At 32.8% G+C, this 25,135-nt stretch overlaps 3 protein-coding genes across 7 annotated transcripts; all 3 read left to right on the top strand.

Moving 5' to 3' along the window:
* Nucleotides 1-1,275: 1,275 nt before the first annotated feature.
* LOC137837987 (LEAF RUST 10 DISEASE-RESISTANCE LOCUS RECEPTOR-LIKE PROTEIN KINASE-like 1.2) lies at nucleotides 1,276-5,666 on the top strand. Of its 5 annotated transcripts, none has more exons than XM_068647180.1 (6): nucleotides 1,292-1,496; nucleotides 2,561-2,627; nucleotides 2,713-2,917; nucleotides 3,041-3,853; nucleotides 3,975-4,067; nucleotides 4,572-5,666. In XM_068647180.1, exons 3-6 carry the CDS (start codon nucleotides 2,749-2,751, stop codon nucleotides 5,378-5,380), a joined length of 1,884 nt encoding a protein of 627 aa, XP_068503281.1. In that variant the 5' UTR covers nucleotides 1,292-1,496; nucleotides 2,561-2,627; nucleotides 2,713-2,748; the 3' UTR covers nucleotides 5,381-5,666. The 5 variants fall into 5 exon arrangements, with proteins under 5 accessions (XP_068503280.1, XP_068503281.1, XP_068503279.1 ...); XM_068647178.1 differs by having other exon boundaries at nucleotides 1,292-1,568; XM_068647179.1 differs by lacking the exon at nucleotides 2,561-2,627 and having other exon boundaries at nucleotides 1,276-1,496.
* A 7,702-nt stretch (nucleotides 5,667-13,368) lies between these two features.
* On the top strand, nucleotides 13,369-16,055 carry LOC137837982 (uncharacterized). Its single transcript, XM_068647172.1, has 8 exons — nucleotides 13,369-13,514; nucleotides 13,901-13,969; nucleotides 14,118-14,290; nucleotides 14,965-15,057; nucleotides 15,150-15,249; nucleotides 15,355-15,459; nucleotides 15,599-15,652; nucleotides 15,762-16,055. Exons 2-8 carry the CDS (start codon nucleotides 13,901-13,903, stop codon nucleotides 15,834-15,836), a joined length of 669 nt encoding a protein of 222 aa, XP_068503273.1. The 5' UTR covers nucleotides 13,369-13,514; the 3' UTR covers nucleotides 15,837-16,055.
* Nucleotides 16,056-20,443: 4,388 nt separating this feature from the next.
* LOC137837986 (wall-associated receptor kinase 17-like) lies at nucleotides 20,444-25,135 on the top strand. The gene is made up of 5 exons (XM_068647176.1): nucleotides 20,444-20,856; nucleotides 22,208-22,505; nucleotides 22,800-23,621; nucleotides 23,736-23,828; nucleotides 24,067-25,135. Exons 2-5 carry the CDS (start codon nucleotides 22,322-22,324, stop codon nucleotides 24,873-24,875), a joined length of 1,908 nt encoding a protein of 635 aa, XP_068503277.1. The 5' UTR covers nucleotides 20,444-20,856; nucleotides 22,208-22,321; the 3' UTR covers nucleotides 24,876-25,135.

The following is a 25,135-nucleotide window of genomic DNA, read 5'->3' as shown; positions in this document are numbered from 1 at the left end:
AAAAGTGAAAGAAGAAGGTATGTGAGGAAGAATTTGTCTTATTTAAGTTATTTAAATTTAACTTGTTTTATTAATTACGTCAACAAATTCAGAAATGAAAATGAGTTTAATTATTTAAATGAATCAAATTCAAGTTTTAAAAAAGTAAAACCTTAATGGTCCATGAAATAAAACTTATTTTTTAAACAAATTATATATGGAGAAGATCTTAATCACTTTTTTTCATTTTTCATTTTTCATTTTATTTCTATAAAACTCATGCTGGGATAAAATTAAAAAATGGAAAAAAGAAAACAAATGGAGACTATATCAAATTCGTGGAAAAAATAAATAAATTTTCAAAAGTAATTTAAATTAAAAAAAAAGGAACTGAAAATTTAAACAAAAACAACAAACGAATTTTATATTTAATACGTAGTTATAAAGAAAAAAACTAAGAATTATTTAATTAGAATAATTATGACCAACAATAATAAAATTTTATTTTATGATATTATTATGAACAAATGAATTCTATTTACTGAAAACTGAATTATAAAGGTATATATAATAGTACATAATATTTGAACTTCACATATTGCTGTTTGTAGATTATCATTTTTGTAAAATATTAAATCTGTAAAGTTGTATAATAATTAAAGAAACTCAATTTAAACAATTTAACGATTTTAAATTGAATAAAAAACCCCACTTGTTTACATTCTCAAATATCTTGATAACTAAGGTCCTTCTGTAATAGAACACACCCCTCAGTTTGGCTATTTCTTTCTACACCTACATATTTTCTTTCGGCACTTCCATAATTTTTATAATTTCAAAAACATCTTTCTGTAAATAAGTGAAATGATTGAAGAAGTTTATAAATAAATTGAAGATGAGAAGAAAAAATTAATTATTACAACATCTCGTTAACAATACAAATCAAATGACAACAAAAAATGTTAAATACTTAATAGAACATTTTTTTTTTTTTAAAAAAAACTTAATTTAAAATACATAAATTTATAAAATATTTAAAATTTAATTTATATATATACATATATTTCAATTCCATACACTAGTTTACAATCTTGTAAAAATATCCATAATGAGACTGTGTTTTCATAAAAACTTCACATAAATATATTCATACATAAATTTAAGGTATATTTGAATGTATTTATTTCAAGAAAAAGATAAAAAAAAATGAAAATTATTTTTCTATAAACACAAGGATATGATTTCATTATCTATTTTCAGAATGTAATATACTCAAAATATCTTTTCATAAGAAATAGACATTTGTGAGACTTTTCCATGTTTTCTGAAGACTCATTCGTGTTCTGCTGCTTCCTTCTTCCTTCCTTTTTCTCATCTTTCATTTCCACTGCTGTTTACGCTTACATGTTCCTCACAGAGGGAGTGTAGAGACTTTGCACGTCACTAAGGTTGCTTTGCATGTTGTGGTGCTGACTGCATCACTTCTTCTCAATGTCAGAGCATTCTAGTTACTAAAGGTTAATTCCTTCAACCTTCCAAAAGTTGTTGAGGGCACCTTGTCTTTCTTGAATTTGCTTGTTTTAAACTAGGTAAGAACTAAGAAACCTTGTCTTGGTACTGCATACTCCATAATTGTGATGAATTCTTTTGTAAGATGATAGTTTTCCAAGTCAACACAAGGATATACAAAAAACTACTTAAACATGAGAATAGTAGGCATAGGAAAATCAATGTTATCATCTGTTTTCTGAATAATGTTTGCAAGGAATGAATTCCTTACTAGTTAAATCTCCTTATTTAGTAACTTTTATTTCAAAATATGCTTTTAACTGGGGGGGAAAAGTGACCAGATATTGCTGTTTTAAGGGAAGGTACACAGCATGAGTCCTAAAGAAGGAATTCCTTTATTTAATTGGTAACTTGTTCCTATTGAAAGTTTGTTTTAATTACTCATGTGGTTCTTGTACTTGCACAATTTTCATGCTTTAGTTCCTACAGGGAAAACTACTTGGCTTAGTCCCTCCCTACACATACTCTTCTGCCATTCAAAGGGAATAAAATGGATTAAAAAGATTGTGTATAGGGACTAAAACAAGTTAAAAGGTGTTTCCAAGTGTAGGGACTCAAAAGTAAAGATTGTGCAGACATAGGGAGTAAATGAGTAACTAAGCATATTTGATTTAAACATGTCTTCTACTGAATATTTTGCCTGCAGTGATTGTTTTTCTGATTACATGATAGATGCTCTCCTTGGCCACAGTAATGTTTTCTTCTGATGGTGTGTGTTAAAGAAAATTCTCCTCTTTGGCAAATTTGACCATAATTAAGAAATTATACAACTCAGGGCTTTGATGAAGATAAGCAGTTTAATGCATATATTACTTCAGTTATTAAAGACCAATGAGTTTATTAGAATGCCCTGCTGGTTTTTTGTGTGGATCAAGTATATTAGCACTTTAATGCATGTTTTACTTCAGCCAATAAACCTTTTCTTCACCAATGAGTTTATTAGAAGCTTCTGCTTGTGTTTTCTGATGGATTAAGTGTGGTGTTAGTCCCTCTAATTATGTCTGTCTTTTAGGTACCAAGAATTGTTCCTCCACACCTAGCTAAATCATAGACTTAAATATGTTTTCTTCCCACACCAAGTATGAACACAATTAGACTTTATAGAATTCAATATACAAAGTAATTTGCAATTCTGATAAGCCTGCTTTTTCCTCACTCACTCAGCATCCCAATGGCCCTCTGACGTTTATTAATTGCCTTATGAGAATGAGGTGTAATCTCTTTGAGTGCTGCTTCACTGGCACTTCTGACACATTTCCAAAGCAGAGTAAATGGAAAATCTTGCCTTACAAGAAACTTGCAAAAGTCACAGATAACTTCAATCAATCTCATTGTCTTGGAAAAAGAAGCTTTGCCACTGAATATTACGGTAAGTGACTAAGCTATGGCCATTTATATGAACAACATAAATACAAACTTGAACGCCAAGTTGAAACATCCTCAAGTTTTGTTATGCACAAAAAATTTCTTCTGTTTATTTCCCTTGTTTTAGGAAAACTTGAGGATGGGCGTGAGATTACAATCCAGTGCTTCAACGAAGACAAGCACCACATATTGCAACAGTTTATCAATGAAACTACTATCCTAAACTACTTGCCTCACAAAAATATTGTGTCAATTTATGGGTCTGCTTCTCATCACGAGGAATCTATGCTAGTCCATGAATACTTATCCAATGGAAATCTTGCTGCTCATCTTAAAAGTGAAGATGAAAACAGCACACTTCCTTGGCTGACACGATTAGACGTAGCAATTGATATTGCAAATGCATTGGACTATCTTCACTTTTATGGCATCATCCACCGCAATGTGAAGTCCAGAAATATTCTCCTAGATGTGAACTTTTCTGCTAAACTTGCAAACCTTCATTTATCATGCAAGCTTCCTGATGGAGTTCCTGTGTATGCTGCCCATGTTACTAATGATATAGTTGGAACATGTGGTTATATCGACCCAGATTATTTGACAAAAGGCCAGCTTAGTGTAAAAAATGATGTTTATAGCTTTGGGGTGGTGTTGTGTGAGCTTCTATCATCAAAGCTGGCAAAATACTGTTTTCTGAATGAGGAGGACAATCTTGCTATGCTTTTAAGAAGAAAAACTGAAAAGCAAGAGGTGGTGGAGGTGTTGGATCCAAGACTTGCCTTCCAATCTAACCTTAAGATCAAGAGGATGATGACTGCTACAGCTGAACTTGCAGTTTTGTGCATGCAGTGTCCACAAGAGTTAAGGCCAAACATGGAACAGGTGCTAGAGATTCTCAATGGCATAAAGGAAGGGAGAGATGAAACAAACACAACAAAAGGTATAATAAAGTCATTTTTTGTCCTGTTTCCTTACTCATGGTTTCTAGCTTCTGTGTGTTTTTGGTGAAACAGACTGAGGATAAAAGCTTTTATTCATGTGTGATAATCCATACATCTCAGCTTTGAAAATCTTCCACCATGCTGAACTTGAAGAAGCTACTAACAATTTTGATACTTGCCTTGGAAAGGGAGGCTATGGCACCGTGTACTATGGTGAGAACCTAATCAGTCCCCATAATTCAAATCAGTGTTTCATAGCTATTTAACCTAAACACTGACACGAACATTGATACAACACGGCGGATATACGTATAATCTCTAAAATGTAGGATATAGAGACACAAATCTTTATATTATATAATTATGAATTATATAAATTAACAATAAATATTTACATGCACAAGTATCTTTTAGGTTTTTTTAGCAGAAAGATGTTTTTTCTGGTTGATCAAAAGGATTTGTTTCTTATTTTTATAATCATAATAAAAATTTATCCAATAAGTTTGAGTTTTTAAAAAATTAATGTATATCTCCTTTTTAAAATTGTGTTAGAATCGTGCTAGAATGGTTAGAAATCCAACAATATACGAATGTCGTACGAGTGTTGGTGTCCCATAGGTGTGTCCAACAGCACGCCATTTGAGAGAGTGTCCGAGCCTCGTAAACAAGTCATGTGCATATATCTGTTTCTTTTCTGATTGTGTGCCATTGTATTAGGAAAACTTAAGGATGGACGAGAGGTTGCAATAAAATGTTTCCATGACGAGAGTGAGACAGAAAAGATCATTAAGCAATTCATGAAAGAAACTGAGATCTTGGTTTTGTTGCACCATACAAATCTGGTTCTACTTTATGGCCGCACTTCTCGCCATAGCAACAAACACATGCTAGTGTACGAGTACATCTCCAATGGCACTCTTTCTAAACATCTTCATGACTCTTCCTGTGGTAAACTACCATGGCATACTAGATTGAACATTGCCATCGAAACTGCAACTGCCTTGGTATATCTCCATGACTCAGGTATCATCCACCGAGATGTGAAAGGGAGTAACATTCTGTTGGATGAAAATTTTACTGTTAAAGTTGCAGATTTTGGATTCTCACGGTCTCTTCCAGATTATGTCACTCACGTTTCCACTATTCCAGTAGGAACTCGTGCTTACATAGATCCTGACTACTATGAATCGGGAAGAGTGAGTGACAAAAGTGATGTCTATAGTTTTGGGGTGGTCTTGTTTGAACTTATATCTTCCAACCCCCCAAGTTTAATGGAAGGCACAGATTACGTTACTCTTGCACAATTTGCAAAGAGGAAAATCTTGAACAAGGAATTAAACGCGGTAGTGGATCCAAGTTTTTGGTTTGGTGTTGACAGAAACATGATGGAAATGATAACAGCAGTGGCAGAGTTAGCATTTCAGTGTGTGCAGTGTCCCAAGGAACTCAGACCATCAATGAAACAGGTGCTAGAGACCCTTGAGGGCATTAGGAAAGGAACATGGGGATTCAACCAGATAACATAGTCTTTGTTCCTTCAGCCAACAAGCCTGATTCTTCCAAACCATTCATTTGATTTTGGTTGAAAAGATATGGAGTTTTGCCTTAGTATAGTAATTTGAGGTTAGCCATGCATCTTGCAAATGATGTGCATGTAAAGGAGTATTTAGGGTGTCTATGCTCTAGCTTGATTACTTTTTTTAGGCACATTGAAAGTGTATCCTCGTCTCACTGAATTCATGTTCAATACATTACTGTAGTTTCACCATGTATATATTCCCACATATATTATACTTTCAATCATGTTTTCCATCTTTTGTTACCATAATCAGAGGGTCTTCATGCAAAGCCATATTTGAATTCAGGAGCATCTCACAACTTCACATTAATAGAAAAGGTTCTAAAAAATGCGACCATGACATAAAATGCAGAATGAAAGAAAAACAAGAAAAGCAAAGGCAAAGTCATGTTTGTTTGCGAGTGTTTTAAATGATCCTCACCTGAATTATGACTCTTTAAGACATCCAAATAAATTTGTCTTTTTTTGGAGAAGAATATGAAAGAGACAAGAAAATATGCAGGATGTAAGTCCTTAACTTAAGGAGGGAAATAGAGCTTAAAGGATGAAAGAATGAGTCAATCAAAGATACTCAAACAAATTGTTGGGTATTGCGAACAGAGATAAAGTTGTTGGACATTCCAGAATTGTTGAGAAAATTATGGTAACAGAGAGGTACTCCAAGAGCAATTGGAGAGAGAAGAACATACTCTTGAAGGTGCTTTGCTAGCCATGATCAAACATGTTAGGAAATGGAAAAAGAAAAACTGCATGAAGAATCATTCAGCTAGTGATAGCAGTGCTCATAATTACAACAAAGGAAAGGGTGAAAATAAAAGTTTGTCAGCATTGTGGGAAAATGGATCAACCTCAATTCAAATGTTGGAGGAGACCTGATGCTACTTGATGCAATCAAATGGGCCATGAAGTATTCAAATGCAAGAGAAAAAATCAGCAGCAAAAGGTAGAAGCTAAGGTTGTTGATCAAGAGGAGGAGGACCAACTATTTGTGGCCAATTGTTTCTTGAGCAGTAAACCAAGAAAATGTCAACAAACCAATCACATGACTTTTGACAAGGCACTCTTTAGATATTTGAAGCAAGAAAATGTCAACAAAAGTTAAAATTGGAAAAAGGTGATTATATCTCAGTAAAGGAAAGGAAACAATATCAATTATATTAAGAGCAATGATGTTATGATGATCTTTTTGATGACGGAAAATAATGGATGGTTGAAATGTTGTTGTTTTTATTTTCTATATTTATTTATTTTTTTTCATTTTTTTTTTCTTATTTTTAAGCATTAAGTCTAGCATTTGCATTAGTTTTCTTTTAGGATTTTGCATTTAGGGTAGACATTTCAATATTATTTGTGTGTTCACTATTAATTAATAATAATTGACTTTGATTTTTTTATAATTATGTCCTGTATTTTTTTACTTGAAATTAACAGAATTACGTCATCAATAATAATAAAAATAAATATTAATTTATGTTTATAGATTCAACTTTTATGTTGTTGTAGAGTTTTTTTATTATTTTCTTCATTCTTAAAAAAAATTTAAACTAAACATTTTTAATTTATTACTTTTTTATTTTTATTTTGTAAAAAATAATTTCTTTTATTCATTAATTATATTTCTAACTATTTTAAACATTAAAAACAATTATTTTTTAATACATTCAAAATTAAAATTATAAAAAAATTAATTTATTATTTATTTATTTATTTTTGAAATGGTGCTAGATAGGAAAATAAAAAATAAAAAGGTGCTAGATAAGGAAATAAAAACAAAAGGGTATTAGATGGAGAAATAAAAGTGTAAATGGTACTAGATAAGGAATTGAGTCAGGATACATGAGTTATGTGTATTAGAGAATCATAAAATCTGTTTCTTAAATCAATTTTAAAATTCTACAATTGTGGATAGTTAAAGTAAATGTCCATCAACACCCTTTTGTTTGACTCATTCTTTTCAAATGGACACAACAAATATCTTATTTAATAAAAAAAAATATCAATTTAAATTAAAAGTAACATTTTATTTATTTATTTATTATCGGCAATAAAAAATAAATAAATAGGAACCACTTCAGGGGTGGTTCAACCCTTGTACATATACCAGCCTAAAACCTTCAGACTTACTAAACAAGCCAACCTCAATTAATTAACCTCATGCAAACCTAAGGTTCTAAACACCAGTCAGAAAAAGAAAACGAGGCTGACATACAATTAATAGAAACCCACAACCAGACATTTACTTGTACCAAAGAAAAAACTTCAAAGGCATCCTCACACCTCTTTTAAAAATTATGTTATTCCTGTGCTTCCATAATTCGCTCACTACCCGAACCCAAATTGTGTTCCAGACATTATTAACCGGTTTCTGAAGCGCAGCTCAACCTAAATTGATCAAAGTTACTCTTTGGCTCAATATGGGACGCTACCAGAACCCCAAGCCACCTATAACATAAACTCCAAACTCGCCTAGCAAAGATACAGTCGAAGAATAAATGGCAACAAGACTCTTCCTCCAGCCCACACAAACCACACAACGAGCTATCCACCAAAACCCCTCTTCTACTCAGATTTACCTTTGTAGCAAGCTTGTTTTCCAACAACCTCCAAGCCAAAAGTGTTGCAGAGGGAACTGGCTCTTCCACAAATTACAAAAAATTGCCGAAGAAATTGACTCTTCATCCTTTCTCACAAGATTATAGGCAGAATTAACCGAAAAAGTTTGGGAATCCCCTTCCTTCCAAATCCATCCGTCCACCTCTCCCGAAACAACTCGAGCCTTGAGCAGAAGCTGACGCAACTGCTCCGCCATCGGCTTCTCCCACTCAAAAAACAGTCTTCTCCAAGATAAGTGCCAGACCCAATCACCGTTCGACCAAGAGCCAAGCTCTGACAACTTAGCATTATTGGTAGAACTGATAGAAAACAATCTAGGGAAGGAACTCTTCAAAGACTCGCCGTTCAACCAACTATCCTTCCAAAAAAATATATCCTTCCCTTCCCCTACTTTTCACCTGAAGTCGTCTGCGAAGTTTCTTCCCCAACCCTTTGAGAACCACACCTCTTTCAAATCTTTCCACCAGAGAGAACACCTCCTACCTTTTCCTTCCTCTCCTAAACTTCTCTAACCTCCAGATTTAGACACAAGAATCTCCTTCCAAAGGCCTCTCTCGGTCGACCCCAACCTCCAAATCCACTTCCCCAATAAAGCCAGGTTGAACAATTTTACATCAATTTTCCCCAACCCCCCATACCTGCGAGGCTTACATACCTGACTCCAAGAAGCCCATGCCATCTTCCTTCCTTCTACACCCCACCCTTATACCAATATATCCACTCTTTTGCTAAAGTGGTCCACAAAATATTATCAAATATCTTTAATTTTTTATTTAATAGAGAAAAAGATCTTTAAAAAAAAGTAACTAATCAATCTCTCCACTCTCCTGTTAAATAATACCAAATAAAATAAATTTTAAAATTAAAAAACTGTTTTATTAACTTTTAAAATTATAAAATATCCAAATAACCAAAATAAATTAATAAAATAAAATATTAAGTAAGGATAAAATAGAAACAAATTTAGAGCAGTTAAAGTGGGGAATCCCCTTTATATCAAAACTAGCGGGAACACATGCGCTCTCACACCTGTGTATCCGCATTTTTTATTTTTGTTTTTAATGTATATCTGTATTTTATTTTTATTATTATGGATCAAATATTTTATTTCTATCAGTGTATTTTTATTTCTATCATTATTGTGTATTTTATTATTATTATTATTATGTATCAACATTTTTTATTTCAACAGATTTGTCTATTCATCAAATCTAGAGTAGTTTGATTTTTCAATATGTATGATCTTTGACCATAAATAATGATATTTCTTTAGAGTTTGACTATTTGATTGATTTTTAATACATAATATACAATTTATTTTTAACATTTTTTTAATTCTATTTTTTAATGTATTTTTTTAATGAAATGATTACCTAATAGTATAAGAAAAATGAATGCAACAGTATATTTTGAGTGGTTTACTTTGGTTAATTAACCGTAAAATTGATTATTAAAAGAGTAAAGAAAGATAAAGGGGATTAAGAAGTGTATCTTTGAGGATTAACGCTCAACTTTCAATAAAAAATCATATTTTTTAAATAAAAACTTCTACATATGATATGATTCCATTTATACCTATTTGAATATTTTTTACTTTTTATCAAATGCAACAACAGTTTTACTCTCTAAATTAAGCTATTCAAATTAACCTAAATTAATGTGGTTTTTATATTGGATGTTACTATTACGAAGTGGACTTTAAGCTTAACTCAACCCCATAAAACCGGCTCATAGGGTTGAGGTTTGCACCCACTTATATAAAATGAAAGGCTCTAATCTCTAGTCGATGTGAGATCTCCAACAGTTACTTTGTTTTAGAATGAAATTTTCTTTTTAAACTTTGAAATTGTTAAGAAGTATTGATCTATTCAAATATTCTTATCACATATTTTTCTTATATTTTTAATGATTTTTTAATTTTATATCTATTTTTTTTTACTTTTATATTGTGATATAGTAAAAAAAAACAAATATGTTTATCTAAATTAATGTTAGATAAACTAGCGGGAACACAGGCACTCTCGCGCCAATGTATCCACATTTTTTATTTTTGTTTTTAATGTATATCTGTATTTTATTTTTATTATTATGGATCCAATATTTTATTTCTATCATTATTGTGTATTTTAATTTTTTTTATTAATGTTATTATTATTATATATCGACATTTTTTATTTTTACGGATTTTTCTATTCATCAAATTTAGAGTAGTTTGAATTTTCAATATGTATGATCTTGGATCATAAATAATGATATTTCTTTATAGTTTGACTACTTGATTGGTATTTAATACATAAAATACAATTTATTTTTATCATTTTTTTTAATTCTTTTTCGAATTTTTTTAATGAAATTATTACCTAATAGTATAAGAAAAATGAATGCAACAATATATTGTGAATGGTTTACTTTGATTTAATTAGCAGTAAAAATGATTATTAAAAGAGCAGAGAAAGATAAAGGGGATTAAGAAGTGTATATTTGCGGATTAACACTTAGCTTTCAATAAAAAATCATATTTTTTTAAATAAAAAATTTCACATATATGATTCCATTTATACCTATTTGAATATTTTTAACTTTTTATCAAATGAAACAACAATTTTATTCTCTAAATAAAGTTATTCAAATAAACCTAAATTAGTGTGGTTTTTATATTGAATGTTGCTTGAAACGTTTTAGAATGAAATTTTATTTTTAAACTTTGAAATTGTTAAGAAGTATTAATTTATTAAAATATTCTTATCACATATTTTTCTCATATTTTTAATGATTTTTTAATTTTATATCTATTCTTTTATTTTTATATTGTGATATCATAAAAAAATAAACAAATATGTTTATCTTAATTAATATTAGATAAATTACTTTAATGAATTTTGCAACTAAAACAAATTATTTTATTTTAATTATTTTATTACTTTATTTATCTTAATTAGTATTTCAAACTAACAGAAACTTAGGTCTTAATTAATAAATTTTGTTAGTGATTATAGTAATATTTAACTTTTTAAATCAAATATATAGACTAATCATATAGATACTCATTTTGTTTTAACATAGATTGTGAAAATTATGTCATAAAATATATTTTTTAAATGCATATTGATTGAAAATTATTAAAACTCATTAAATTTAGTAAAATTATGTTTATTCTGATTTACACAATAATTTTAAAAGATCTCCCATTAAATTATTTTCACAACATAAAAAAAAAAATCAGATCTTCATAAAGAAAATTATAAACCAAAATAAGATAATGCATAAAATAAAAAATTGAAAAATTTTACATACTATTTTTATTGTTCAAATTTGAATTAGAGTGATGATGAAAAAACATTATTATATGGTTACAGAGGTGGAATTAGAGTATGAGAAGTTATCACTTTCCATTTGTTTTATAATTTAGTATAAAGCAAAGCAAAAAAGTTAAAAGTGTTTGAATTATAATGTAGTGCAATATTGAGAAAATACAGGTTTTATGTTATCAAATTACAATGTATTGAGAAGACTAAAAAAACCAAAAAATTATTATATGCAGAAGAAAATCACAAAAAATATTAGTTTTAAAAACAAATAAGAAATATTAAATGATCATAAAAATAATAATTAATATGTATTTAACTTTAATGCTTTATAATTAAGATATAAAAATTTGAGGTATATGTATTAGATTTGTTGCACTTTTTTTATACCCATTGATCTACTATTTTGCAACCAACTTTCTCTCAAAATTGTAACAATATCCTTTTTTGTGGAAAAATTATATTATACAAAGAAAGAAACTGTAAATGATGTTAAACTAATGATCAAAAAACGAATTCAATCTCATTATGTTGCTCAAGAAGGTCTTCGACATATACTAAATATTTTAGAAAAAATAAGAAATGACAACAATGTCCATAATATAATAATATAATTAAATATTTATATAAGGATAAAATAATAAAAGAATTAAGAGCACTTAAAGAGGGAAATCCCCTTTATATATACTAGGGGAACACAGGCACGTAAGTGTTTGTGTATCTAATTGATCAAAGCACCAGTAGATATACAAACTTTGCCCGCAAAGCTGGGCTTAGGATTCATACAAAAATTTAAAAAAAATTAAGAAAGCAATAGAAACAAAAATGTTCAAATCCTATAACAATGAGACATGTCTCTGCTTTGGAAGTGTGAGAAGGAGGAAGCAATGGTGGTTGTTGTTGTCCAGTGGTGATTGAAGAGGGACTAAGATGGGTGAGAGTAGGAGAAAAACATGGAGCATGAAAGAAGAATGTTCAAAATGTGTCAAAATTTATGAGCATTTGTTTTCTTTGGATATAACTGGTGAAAACTACTCCTTCGTAAGAAAGTGGATGTAAATGATGACGGTGAAAACTACTGAAGAAAGTGGTAACCGCTCAGTAATAATCAAATTGTTCACGTTTGGCGGCTCAATGACCATAATACAATAATAAAATTAAATATTAATATAAGGATAAAATGGGAAAAAAATTAAGAGCAGTTAAGAGGGGAATAAAAAATGACACAATGACCATAATACAATAATAAAATTAAATATTAATATAAGGATAAAATAGGAAAAAAAATTAAAAGCAGTCAAGGGGAATCCCCTTTATATATAGGTATAGAAGTATATATATATATATATATATATATATATATATATATATATATATATATATATATATTATACATATATTATAAAATTATAGATTATAGGTTATAGATATAGATTTTACTTGACTCATTATTTTCAAATGGACACAACAAATATCTTATTTAATAAAAAAGAATATCAGTATAAATTAGAAAATTAACCTAGCAATATCTCCATTATCCTGCAAAAGTGGTTTACAAAATATTAACAATTATTTAATAGAGAAGAAGATCTTTAAATCAGAAACTAATCCATCTCTTCACTCTCCTGTCAGTTAAATGATAACAAATAAAGGTATAGATATATAGGTATAGATTAATTAATTAATATTTTAATTAAAAAAAGTAATGTTTCTTAATTCCATAATTTTTTTATGTTAATTTATTAAATATTTTAGTATAATATTGAAATAATTAGTTTATTAATTTAAATACAATATTAAAATTATTTTTATTATATAAATTAATTAATATAATTTTAATATAATTATAAATAAATAATTAAAAAAATATAATTTTAATTCTTTTTTATTTTTTCCATTACTTTCCCACTTTCTTTTCTTTTATCACTGAAAAAAATATTTTAATTATTTATCAAAAATTAGTATAACTGGTATATAAATTAAATTACAAAGGTTTTTTTTTTATCTTTCCCCCGCAAATTGTTAACCTCTTCAAAGAAAGAGGAAGAAGAAGCAGCAGCAGCATACATAATTTCTATCAGGTCAGATTATCTCTCTGCTACATGCAAGGCGCCTGACATTGTTGCGTTTCTCAATTTTCTTGTTCTAAACTATATTGCACTGGTATATTCTCGATGACTCTAACGAGAAACTTTGACGAAATTTGGAAACCAAAGCGCAAAAACGAAAACGAAAATCACCTCGTTTTCGTTTTCGTTTGGGGTTTGGGGTTTTTTTTAGGGTTTAGGGTTTTTGTTTGCGTTCTCTCTGTTTTTTTTGTCATAAGTCATTGAGTTTAATTTTATCAGTTGAATGAAATGTAACTTTAATGCGTGCCAAATGTTATGGTCATACTATAGGAACTGTGATTACTGAGATCTTTTCTAGGATAAGATTGGAGTGATTTGTTAAGTTTTTTTTTTTAATTTTCTTGCAGATTTTATATGTTTATATTTTGATTATTTCATTATTGAGAAATTAACTGACTGATTGCATTAACTTGTTTCCAGATGGTCTGTACAGGTTCAATGCACTTCTCTCACGGAGTAGTTGGGCTCAACCGTAGTTTTCATCCTCAGGTATGCTGGCTGATATTTAGATAATTTTCTACGATTGGTTTTCCTCTCCAAATTAAATGACAGAATGGGAGGGGAATTGGTCGATTATATACACCCTCCTTTTTATTTATGATGATTTTATCTAAAGATATTTCCTTTGAAATTACAGAAGCAATATTCGGCTCTCCATCTAACTAGACTACATGCCCCAATAAGGCAGAAGCAATATTCGGCTCTCCATCTTACTAGACTACATGCCCCAATAAGGCACGTGTCTTCCAAATGTATTTTCGTATGTCGGTCCGCCTTAACTCCCCTCATGAAATACTTTATTATAACAAGGTCAGCTTCCCCTTCCTTAATCTAGAAAGGTTCCCAATTCAGTGGATATGTATGCTCATACCTGTATATGGTTTCTCACTTGACCTTTTGCTTTTACTAGCTTGTAGCAGTGTCACATGTATATACAATTATGCTTATGCTTATGCTTAATCAGAGAAATTCTAACAACAGACTTATTTCCTACTTTCTAACAAATTTGAAGTAATGAGAATCTCAGGGAGAGTGTATGTCCAGAATAATATGTTGGAAAGTGTGTTCCTATCATTCTTCATACTTATATATAATATTGTGGTAAATCATTATATGTTCTTTTATTACTTGCTTTTTTTTTTCACTCTAGTTTAAACCACTTGTTTTCAGTCTTTTAGTGCCTGGCAGTTAAACTGCCTTCCTACCCCGTCTCTGTTTTTTGTCTCTATTTATTTAGCTTTTTGACATGTTCTGCAGTATGTCAACCTGTTAAATGATCTGGTTCTCCCTCTTAATTTTTTATTTAATACATTACTCTACGGATAGATTATTTACTTTTATACATTTATTCAGGTATATGATCCTTTACAAGGAAATATTTTGGTTCAATTGATCCCAGTAGAAGATTTTATATTGTCTTACAGAACTGTTATATCAGCTCACCACTATTGGTGTCATATAATTATTTGTTCCATTTGTTTCAGGGTATTAAATCTAGTAGTGCTACCTAAGTCGCCGGTGGTGAAGACGTTGCTTTCGGACTTTGTGATAATTTTATCTGGTTACTGCTTATTACGGTATTGATATAATTTTATTACTTTCTTAAGTGTTTTGGGTCCTGCATATTGGTTAAATTATAATGTTATAAGGTTGTATTTTTCTTTTTCAGCTTAATTCAACATGCAGAAACAAAGAACTCCGCAAGAAAATCTTATTGGCGTATCAAGATTTACATTGATATCAGTCACTTGGATTTTAGCAAAATTAGGGTGAACATTATTTGATTACATGCTTAAAAACCTGTTTTATGACTCTTATATGCATTTTTTTTAATGTGAAAGCTGATGTTTTCTAGGTACCTTTTTTTCTTGCAGAATATTATAGCTGATATGCGCAAGGTTTTGTCCAAAAATCCTCAAATAGGATCGCAAAAATTGCATAGAATGGTCATTTTGGAGAATATTAATCCTGATCTTAGGGTTTGTGTCCGTTTTATTAATTTGTTTACATGCAAAATTTTATGTTTTTTTGCAATGTCTCAAGAAACATATTTCTTCATAAGTTTTTTTTTAACTATTTTTTCTCAGCGTACATTCTCTTACTATTGGTCTCTTGCAGATACTAATATCTTGCTTTGTGAAAACTCGTTATGAAGAGTACCACTGCGTTAAGGTAAAATGCTGCCTTCCACTTGTTTATGATAAAATGTCAGGAAGCATGCCTTTAATTCTACCATAACTTCATAATAATTTTTTGTAACATCTTTTATATGTAAAAATAGGAGGCAATCCTTTTGGATCTTCTCGAAGTTATCCGTCATCATGGAGCCAGGCTAGCCAACTTCCATCAGAAATAAAAAGTCATTTTTAAAATTAATAGTATACGGTGAATAACACGAGATATGTGTTTATATTTCGAAAGTATGTGAATAAAAGTTCTAAACAAAACTTGACAAAGGTATTCTGTTTCTGTTTCAGCTATTTTAGATATCCTCTAACAATAGTCAACCAAGCAATTCCAGATTTTATATGTTTGGAAATGGAAACGGATATGATAACCGCGAATTGCTTTGGAATATCTTTTCTGTTCTTTGCCATGCAATTTCCTACAATCATCACACTATAAATATAATGATAGACAGAAAATATCATTTTATTTTGCATTAGATTAATAACTTATTAGAAATTCAAAAATATAAAAAAATATGCATTTTTTTAATGGAATGAATAGATTGTGAATCATAAAGTTATATTTGATATTTTTTCTATTTTTATTTTAGTTACAGTGTGTAGTGATTTATCCTATATCCTATTTTCACTTTTAAAATAAGTACTATAAGCAATAAGTATAAGTAATATAAGAAAATATAAATAATTGTTTAACTAAGCTATTTATAAAACACATCATTTTCATGCTAGGAAGATGCGACTTAGAAAACTATTGAAAACTTCGTCATCTTCCTTTCTTCGGGCAATCTACTAAAACTTTCCTGTGGTTCTCCCGGTCTTCGTGCTATTCCTTCGACTCTCAATGGGGGAGATACTTGTAGAAGACACTCGGGTGTGTAACGTGATAATGATGTACCCCTTATTTCTTGGAATGTGTGCTATTTATATTATTTTAATGAGCTTACCTTATTGGGTTCGAATAATGGAATGGATCACCCTTATGGTTGTATTACCTAATTCTTCATGGTAGTTTAACTTCACTGGTCTTGGTTTGAGCGTTAATGGTTAAACATGTCGATCGGTCAGGCCGTCCGTGGGGTCTCGGTCAGCCTGGTCCCGTCCCATACTAGTACACTTGCCCTCAGTCTCGATGATGGATGTATTCGCGGAGTCTTTAATGGTGGGTGTCGGTTAGTTCCTCTTGGGTGTGTGACTATTGGACTTCCCGAGGTGTGATGTGACCTCAGGCGGCGTGACATGACCCGCATTAATGAGGGGTTTTTTTGGGCGCGAGGCATTGTTGATCGTTGGATCCAGGAGATCTAACGGTTGAGATCATTTCGTCGTTTCGTATTCTAAGGTCATTAGGCCCTATAAATAGTGGTCCCAACAGTGTCGAGACACTGTGCTTTTTCTTTGTGAGTTCTCTGATAGCCGAGTGATCTTTCGCCCCTTGTTCGGATAATCGAGTGCTCTATCGCCTTCTTGATTTGCCTCAGTCTTCGGCTCTGTTTAAGGTTAGTTATGTCAACCTTGTCTCAACCCACGTCCTTTTCTGATCCTCCCTCTCCTTCTCTCGTTCGTCTGTCTTCTTCGTCATCTTCTTCTTCTGGGTCCTTCAAAACTGACTCCTTGTCGGTCGGGGGGGCCGAGGTGCCACTCCAGGTGGAGGTTGTCAGGGGGGATGATCCGGCCAATGTTGTTGATCGATCGAACTCTCCCCTGTTGGGTGTTCCTCTGGTGGACCTTAGTTGAGTGGACTCTAAGGTAGTTGGGATCTTGTCCTTTTATAAGACCGAGCCTTTTGTATCCAATTTTTTGGATAAATGTCCAGTTTTAAAGGCGAGCGGGCATTCTAGCTTCCTTAGCATTGTGCCTTGCTCGTCCACCGAGAGTGTCTGCATGGGGAGACCAGGTACCGGTTCCCCCTTTTTCTACATGTATTTGTGTCTCTTCTTGGACCTACATGTTTCTCTTCCCTTTGATGAGTTTACAATGGACGTCCTTCGGACGCTCATGACCGAAGCTTACTAGACAATGTTGTTGTTGTCTCTCTAGAAAGAGATGGTCGAGATGAAGAGGAAGGCAGAAGAAGTTGCCCAGAAGAACGAACAAGAAATGCAGGCTCTCCGAAGGGAGAACAAAGAGATGAAGAAGAAACTGATGGAGAGAGGACCATCTGCTGGACCGATTAATATTGTCGGCAAGTCCTACACCTCCCCTCCCAACCCGAGACCGGTGGAGGAGACAAGGGACAAGGTCTCCACCCATGAGATGGATGGTGAATCCTGTCTCAACAAGTCGGTCAGGACGACCGTCTCGATGGACTCGGCCCGCCGACACCCCCTTCACCAATGCTGTTATTGAAGCTCCACTGCCGGACAAGTGGAAAGGTTTCAACAAAGACCGATATGATGGGTCCATTGACCCGGACGAGCATATGGATGCCTACACTACCCACATGAGTCTCTACACCTCAGACGATGCAATGTTGTGCCGAGTGTTCCCTACATTTCTAAAGGGAGTGTTCCCTACATTTCTAAAGGGAGCAACCCTCAGTTGGTTTACCAAGCTCCCACCCAACTCCATTGATAGCTTCGCCACACTTGTGGTGAAGTTTGAGACTCAGTTTTCTACCAGCAGGTCGCACCACTTAACCTCCATTGTCCTGGTAGGCATCTGCCAAGAGAAGGGAGAGTCACTAAGAACCTTTGTTGATAGGTTCAGCAAAGTGGCAATGAGTATTTGAAATTTCAGCCCGGACGTTGTCATGCACCATATGTTGACAGCCCTGCGTCCAGGACCGTTTGCTGATAATTTGTGTATACAGCTAGCCACCAGCTTGGACGACCTCAGGAAGAAAGCTGTTAAGTTCATGTAGTTGGAGGAACTCAGGGTGTTTCGCAACCAGGCCTGTGTCGAGGCCAGCGAAGAGAAGAGCAAGGATGAGAAGGACCGCCAAGGCCGATCAGGTCAACGAGGCGACAAACGCAGAGATAATCGGGACTGAGGGAGCCGGTTCTTAAGATACACCCCCTGACAGCCGAGAGGGGAAGAATCATGGACGAGACACTCAATGCCGAGTTGATCCCTCCTCCCAGGAAGGTGGCCAACCCTAACAACGCCGACCGAAAAAACAGTGTCTGTATCATCAGAATAGCAGGCACACCACTGAGGAATGTCAGGCTTTGAAGGACAAGATTGAGGAGTTCGTTCAAGCTGGACACCTACGCCGTTTCGTCAGGGGTGGCTGAGATACAAGGCACTCCCCACGCAGAGATTAGTCCTCCAAGAGAAGACACTCACCTCCGTAGACCAGAGATGACCAAGATCGCAGGTAAGACCGCCGGTCTCGGAGAGACGACCCTCTTCGCAGGGATGATTTGCCTCGGGAGGCCAAAAGAAGAAGAAACCGCGAGGTTATCAACACCATTAGCCGGCAGCTTCGCCGGTGGAGGGAGTACAAACAACGCTTGAAAGAAACACCTTCGGGCAGTACACCAGGTGAACGGCGGTGACATTTGGACCGAGGATGTCACCCATCACCTTCACAGATGACGACTTTAAAGGTGTAGATATTGGGTATACCAATCACATGACTTTTGACAAGGCACTCTTTAGATATTTGAAGCAAGAAAATGTCAACAAATATTGCTTAATCAAAGATGTTGTTGGTCAGATATTTTCAAGGTAAAAATGAAAGGAAAAAGTTTTTCTCTAAATCCATTGGAGGAGGAGCAAGTTGTTTTCTCTCTCAAGGAAAACCTTACAGAAATATGGCACAAGAGGCTCGAACATTATCATCATTAAGTGTTCTTTGCAGTTGAGCGGAAAAGAGTTAGCACTTGATGTTCTTGAGCTTATACAGCAGGATAGATAACCAATCGTTGAGCATTGGTTTTAAAAAGACCTTGTCTTATGCCACTCTTTATATTAAGAGCAATGATGTTCTGATGGTTTCACACTTTATCTTGATGATCTTTTGGTGACAGGAAATAATGCATGGTTGGCTTCATGTTGATGAGATGAGAATTACTTCATGTTGTTTTATTCTTAGATCAAGAGTTTTTTAATGATGTTTTAGAAGCAAGAGAGTGTCTCAATCCAGTGCTAAAGCACAATTCATAGTAATAACATTTTTTGTCAATCAAGCTTTGTGGTTGGGAAAGATTTTAATGGATTTGAATATAAAACAGAAAGAAAACACCAAATTTTTTATTGAGAACCAAGTTACTATTGTTATTTACTATAATCTTGTGTTTCATGGGAAAATTTAGCATTTTAACATTAAGTTGTTTTTCTCAAGAGAATTACAAGCAGGAGAATTCATAATTAATTTGGCACAAATTTATATCAAAATATAGATTTTTCCGAGTTTCATTTTTATCCAGTGTGGAGTATAAAGAACTTTGTATTCTTGGTCAATTGAAAATTGTATTTTATTAGAAAATTTGTCTTTTTCATTGACTCGGTACTACTTCATGAAGGATAACAGCTAACAATATATTTCTGTAGATACTTTTTTTTCTTTACGCGTTTTATTAAATAAAATTTACCTATAATTTTATAGGTAAAACTATAAATAAAATTTATAGTTTTAAATAAATTTTAATTAATAAATTTATATTTTTCTTTAGTAGTATTATGAATATAATTGAATTGAGTTTCTTTAAACAAAATTTTAATTTTAATTTTGTAAACAAAAATGATAATAAAAAAAACTTTATTAAAATGGTAGTTCAATTTTTTTTTCAAAAATACTATAATTATATGTCATTTAACCGACAAATACTTTGGTCATAAGAAAAACACTTTTAGTAGAAAAGTCATCCTTAATAAATGCATTCGAGTATCAATTTTTTAGTGTTGTGCTGCAATTCCTAATTCCTTCCTTGCATTTTCTGCAGCTTCTCTCTTCTCTACTTTTCAGTGCCCTTTTTGTTCATCTTAACTGAACTACAACACAAATTATCCTTGATCCTAAAGTTCTCAACTTCATAGAACAACACTCATTCAAGAATGGCCTTGTTACCTTGGTGAATTTCTTTTCCTAGATTACTTGTTGCTGGCTAAGTTGAGACTTTCTGAGTCACTACACCTCAATCACTATCTCAGTGGCAGATAATTCTTTGAAAGGGGCACACAATTTATCCCCCAAAAACTGTTGGGGGCACCTTGTCTTTCTTGGGATTGTTTGTTCTGCATTAGGTAAGAACTGAGAAACCTACTCTCTGTTTTACATATAATATACTTAATTGTGTTGAATTCTTTTGTGGAAATGTGTTGTTCATCTCATTCAACCAAAAGTAAAATCTCAGCACACAAACATACGCATAAAAACTATCTGTACATGAGAATAGTATGTATAGGAAAACTTGTATTTATGTAATTCTTTCGGTTTATTAGTGTTTACAAGGAATACATTTTGGACGTCCTTGTAGTACATACTCCATTGTAGTTTAACTGTGTGTGAAGTCTTAAATGGTGTACTTTTGTATCCGACACACGACACTTTATATAATCATGAATATTTAGATTATATATATAATACTGGAATTTTTTATTTACTCTCTTATTATATCTTCAAATAAGGTGGAATCTTTTTGAAGTTGTTAATTTGTATTTAAATGAATTTTGACTAAAATGTCTTTTTCAAATGATGATGGTCAATAAGAAGATGAAATATCTGAACTGAATTATATCCTCTTTTATTTTGTAGACTTTAGATACATAAAATAAATTCATTTTTATATTAGGTAACAATATATTTAGATTGTATATTTGACTAATCTTGTTTGTAGATGATTTTGAACATATAAAAATAATTGATTGTAAATTTAAATAACTCATAATGATTAATATATGTGTTCCTCTATCTGACATTTTCAATTACACATGTCGTAGTATCCATATTGTGCTAATCCTACTTGAATTAGTTAAGTCCTAATTAGTTAACTTTCTTACTTTTGTTTTAACTTTTTTTAATCAGGAGAGAAATAACCATTCAATCAGGTGTTATCACCAACCACCTGCATGAATTAGTACAAAGTTGTTATAGCTTAATCTGGTATCTTAAACCCAAGTCATAAGTATGCAACTATGTTAAATACAAAGAGAGAAAGTTGTTTTATAGCTTATAGTGGCCTTGTCCGGTTGAAGTGGGATTTTCTTCTAAAGAAAATTACTGTAGTTTCTGCCAAAAAAACAGGTATTGTTAGGAAGGAATATGTGCTTCAGGAGTAATAATAAAAGTTTTCTTTTCAAGGAGTAATTTTCTGTAATGATCTAAAACCTATTCTCTTAAATTTAACTGTACTTTTTTGGTAACTTCTTACTCTTATTCCACCTAAATTTCTTATATGGGTCAAGTCATATGAAGTTGATCAACTAGTAGCAGTCGTATATCCACAAAGAGTTGTTGTTGTTGTTGTATATCCACAAAGAGAGTCATTGGCGTAATAGGATGTTACCAGCTGGAACAACCCCTTTTATTTTAGCTGATCCTCACATTTTTCATCTTGTTCCACTAAATTCCAATTCTTTGATCTTATTTGAACAGGAATTAGACGTCATAGAGTTTAATATGCAGAGAAAATTTCATTTCTGAGCAGTCACCTTTTACCTCACTCACCCTCAGCATCCCAACGACCCTGCAACTCTTGGTAATTACCTCATGAGATTTAGGTGTGATCTCTTTGAGTGCTGCTTCACTAGCACATCTTCTGACACATTTCCAAAGCACAGAAGCCTGAAGTGGCGAGTCTTTCCCTACAAGGAAATTGCAAAAGCCACAAATAATTTTGATCAATGTCTTGAAAAGGGAGTAGGAAAGAAAGGCTTTATCGATCAGTACCACGGTAAGAGACTGTTCCATAACCTTCTAAATACATAATAGTATCAATAGATGATAAGACTCATGATAACAAGAGATTCTCACCATTCAAATAACCACTAACTAATAAGTGTAAATCTACCATATCTGAAAAGCAAAATATAAACATTGTTTTGAAGAGAGGGGTTTTTGACAATTTGCTGTGACCAGAACAAGTATCAATGTATAACTTCAATTTTGATTAACATGAAAAGCAGTTAAAGGACTATATCTCATGTTTTTGCTCAACATTTTCTTATGATTATTTATATTGTTTTAGGAACACTTGAGGATGGACGCGAGATTACAGTCCAGCGCTTTAAAGAAGACAAACGCTACATATTGCAACAGTTTATCAATGAAACTGTTATCCTAAATTACTTACCCCACAAAAATATTGTGTCAATTTACGGGTGCACTTCTCATCACGAGGAACCTCTGCTAGTGCATGAACACCTATCCAATGGAAATCTTGATGCACATTTTGTAAGTGAAAGGAACGAAAACATTGCACTACCTTGGCTTAAAAGATTAGATATAGCCATTGATATTGCAAATGCATTGGACTATCTTCACTATTACGGCATCATCCACCGCAATGTGAAGTCCAGCAATATTCTCCTAGATGTGAACTTTTCTGCTAAGCTTGCTAACCTTCATTTATCATGCAAACTTCCAGATGGAGTTCCTGTTGACACCATTCATGTTACTAGTGATAGAGTAGGTTCAGGTGGTTATATAGATCCAGAGTATTTGACAAAAGGCCGGCTTAGTGTAAAAATTGATGTTTATAGCTTTGGAGTGGTGTTGTGTGAGCTTCTATCATCAAAGCTGGCAAAATACTGGACTCTCAACGAGGAGAATAATTTTGGTACCCTTTTAAGTAGAAAAATTGAAAATAAAACTTTGGTGGAGCTGTTTGATCCAAGACTTGGGTTCCAATCAAACCTTCATATCAAGCAGGTGATGACTGCTACAGCAGAGCTTGCAGTTCTCTGCATGAAATGTCCACAAGAATCGAGACCAAACATGGAACAGGTGATAGAGATTCTCAGTCTGATAAAGCAAGGGAGATATGGAACAAACTCTCACTCAACCAAATGTACAATATTATATCCCTTTTCCTCTCTCATGGTTTTCTGGCTTCTGTGTGTTTTTGTGTTTACAGACTGAGGATTAGAGGTTTTATTAACGTCTTATAATCCATACATTTCAGCTTTGAAAATCTTCCACCATGCTGAACTTGAAGAAGCTACCAACAATTTTGGCACTTGCCTTGGAAAGGGAGGGTATGGCAGCGTATACTATGGTGAGAGGCTAATTAGTCCACATACTTTAAATCATAGCTCCCTAAGAAATGTGCATAGAGAAGTTAGGATATGCACAGACAGTAAAAACAGTTTTACATTGTCATCTCATCAGACATCACAATATGTTATAAGTTTGTTGACTTCAATAACAAACATCTTAACAGTCATGTCAATGGTTATTTCTGATTAACTGACCATGTAAACACCTTTTGTTCTGATGACATGCCATTGTAACAGGAAAACTTAAAGATGGGCTAGAGGTTGCAATAAAATGTTTCCATGACGAGAATGAGACAGAAGAGACCATAAAGCAATTCATGAAAGAATCTGAGATCTTAGGTCTCTTGCACCATCAAAATCTGGTCTCACTTTATGGCCGCACTTCTCGCCATCGCAAGAAACACATGCTAGTGTATGAGTATATCTCCAATGGCACTCTTTCGAAACATCTTCATGAGTCTTCCAGTGTCAAACTACCATGGCAAACTAGATTGAATATTGCCATTGAAACTGCAACTGCCTTAGAATTTCTTCATGACTCAAGTATCATCCACCGTGATGTGAAAGGGAGTAACATTCTCCTGGATGAAAATTTTACTGTTAAAGTTGCTGATTTTGGATTCTCACGGTCTCTTCCAGATCATGTTACTCATGTTACAACTATTCCAGTAGGAACTCGTGCTTACATAGATCCTGACTACTACATATCTGGAAGGGTCAGTAACAAAAGTGATGTCTATAGTTTTGGAGTGGTCTTGTTTGAACTCATATCATCAATCCACCCAACTTTAGTTGCAGGCACAGATAATGAGACTCTTGCACAGTTTGCAAAGAGAAAAATCTTGAACAATGAATTAAATGAGATAGTTGATCCATCCTTTTTGTGTGGTTCTGATGATAACACTTTGGAAATGGTAACAGCAGTGGCAGAGTTAGCATTTCAGTGTGTGCAGTGTCCCAGGGAGTTCAGACCATCCATCAAACAGGTGCTAGAGACTCTGGAGGGCATAAGGAAAGGAAAATGGGGATTCAACCAGATAACATAGTCTTCATTCACACTCACTCACTGCAAATTCTTATATGATTCTGGTGATTATCAATTATACAGTAACTTAACTTAACAAACCTGCTTTTGGGCTTCACTTTAGATCATTCTTTCACTTTCACCATTCATTATTTGTATCCCACAATAGGCATCTTGTTTTCTTCTCACTGTTCTCTTTTTTCTTTTTCTTTACTTGGTTATTTAACTGTAGTTACACCATTTATATAAAGAACAAAGAATTCCCTTTATTCTCCTCAAAAA

Source organism: Phaseolus vulgaris, chromosome 4 (assembly GCF_000499845.2).
Source record: "Phaseolus vulgaris cultivar G19833 chromosome 4, P. vulgaris v2.0, whole genome shotgun sequence".
Classification (NCBI taxonomy): Eukaryota; Viridiplantae; Streptophyta; class Magnoliopsida; order Fabales; family Fabaceae; genus Phaseolus; species Phaseolus vulgaris.
This window is presented reverse-complemented; position numbering and strand designations above follow the sequence as displayed.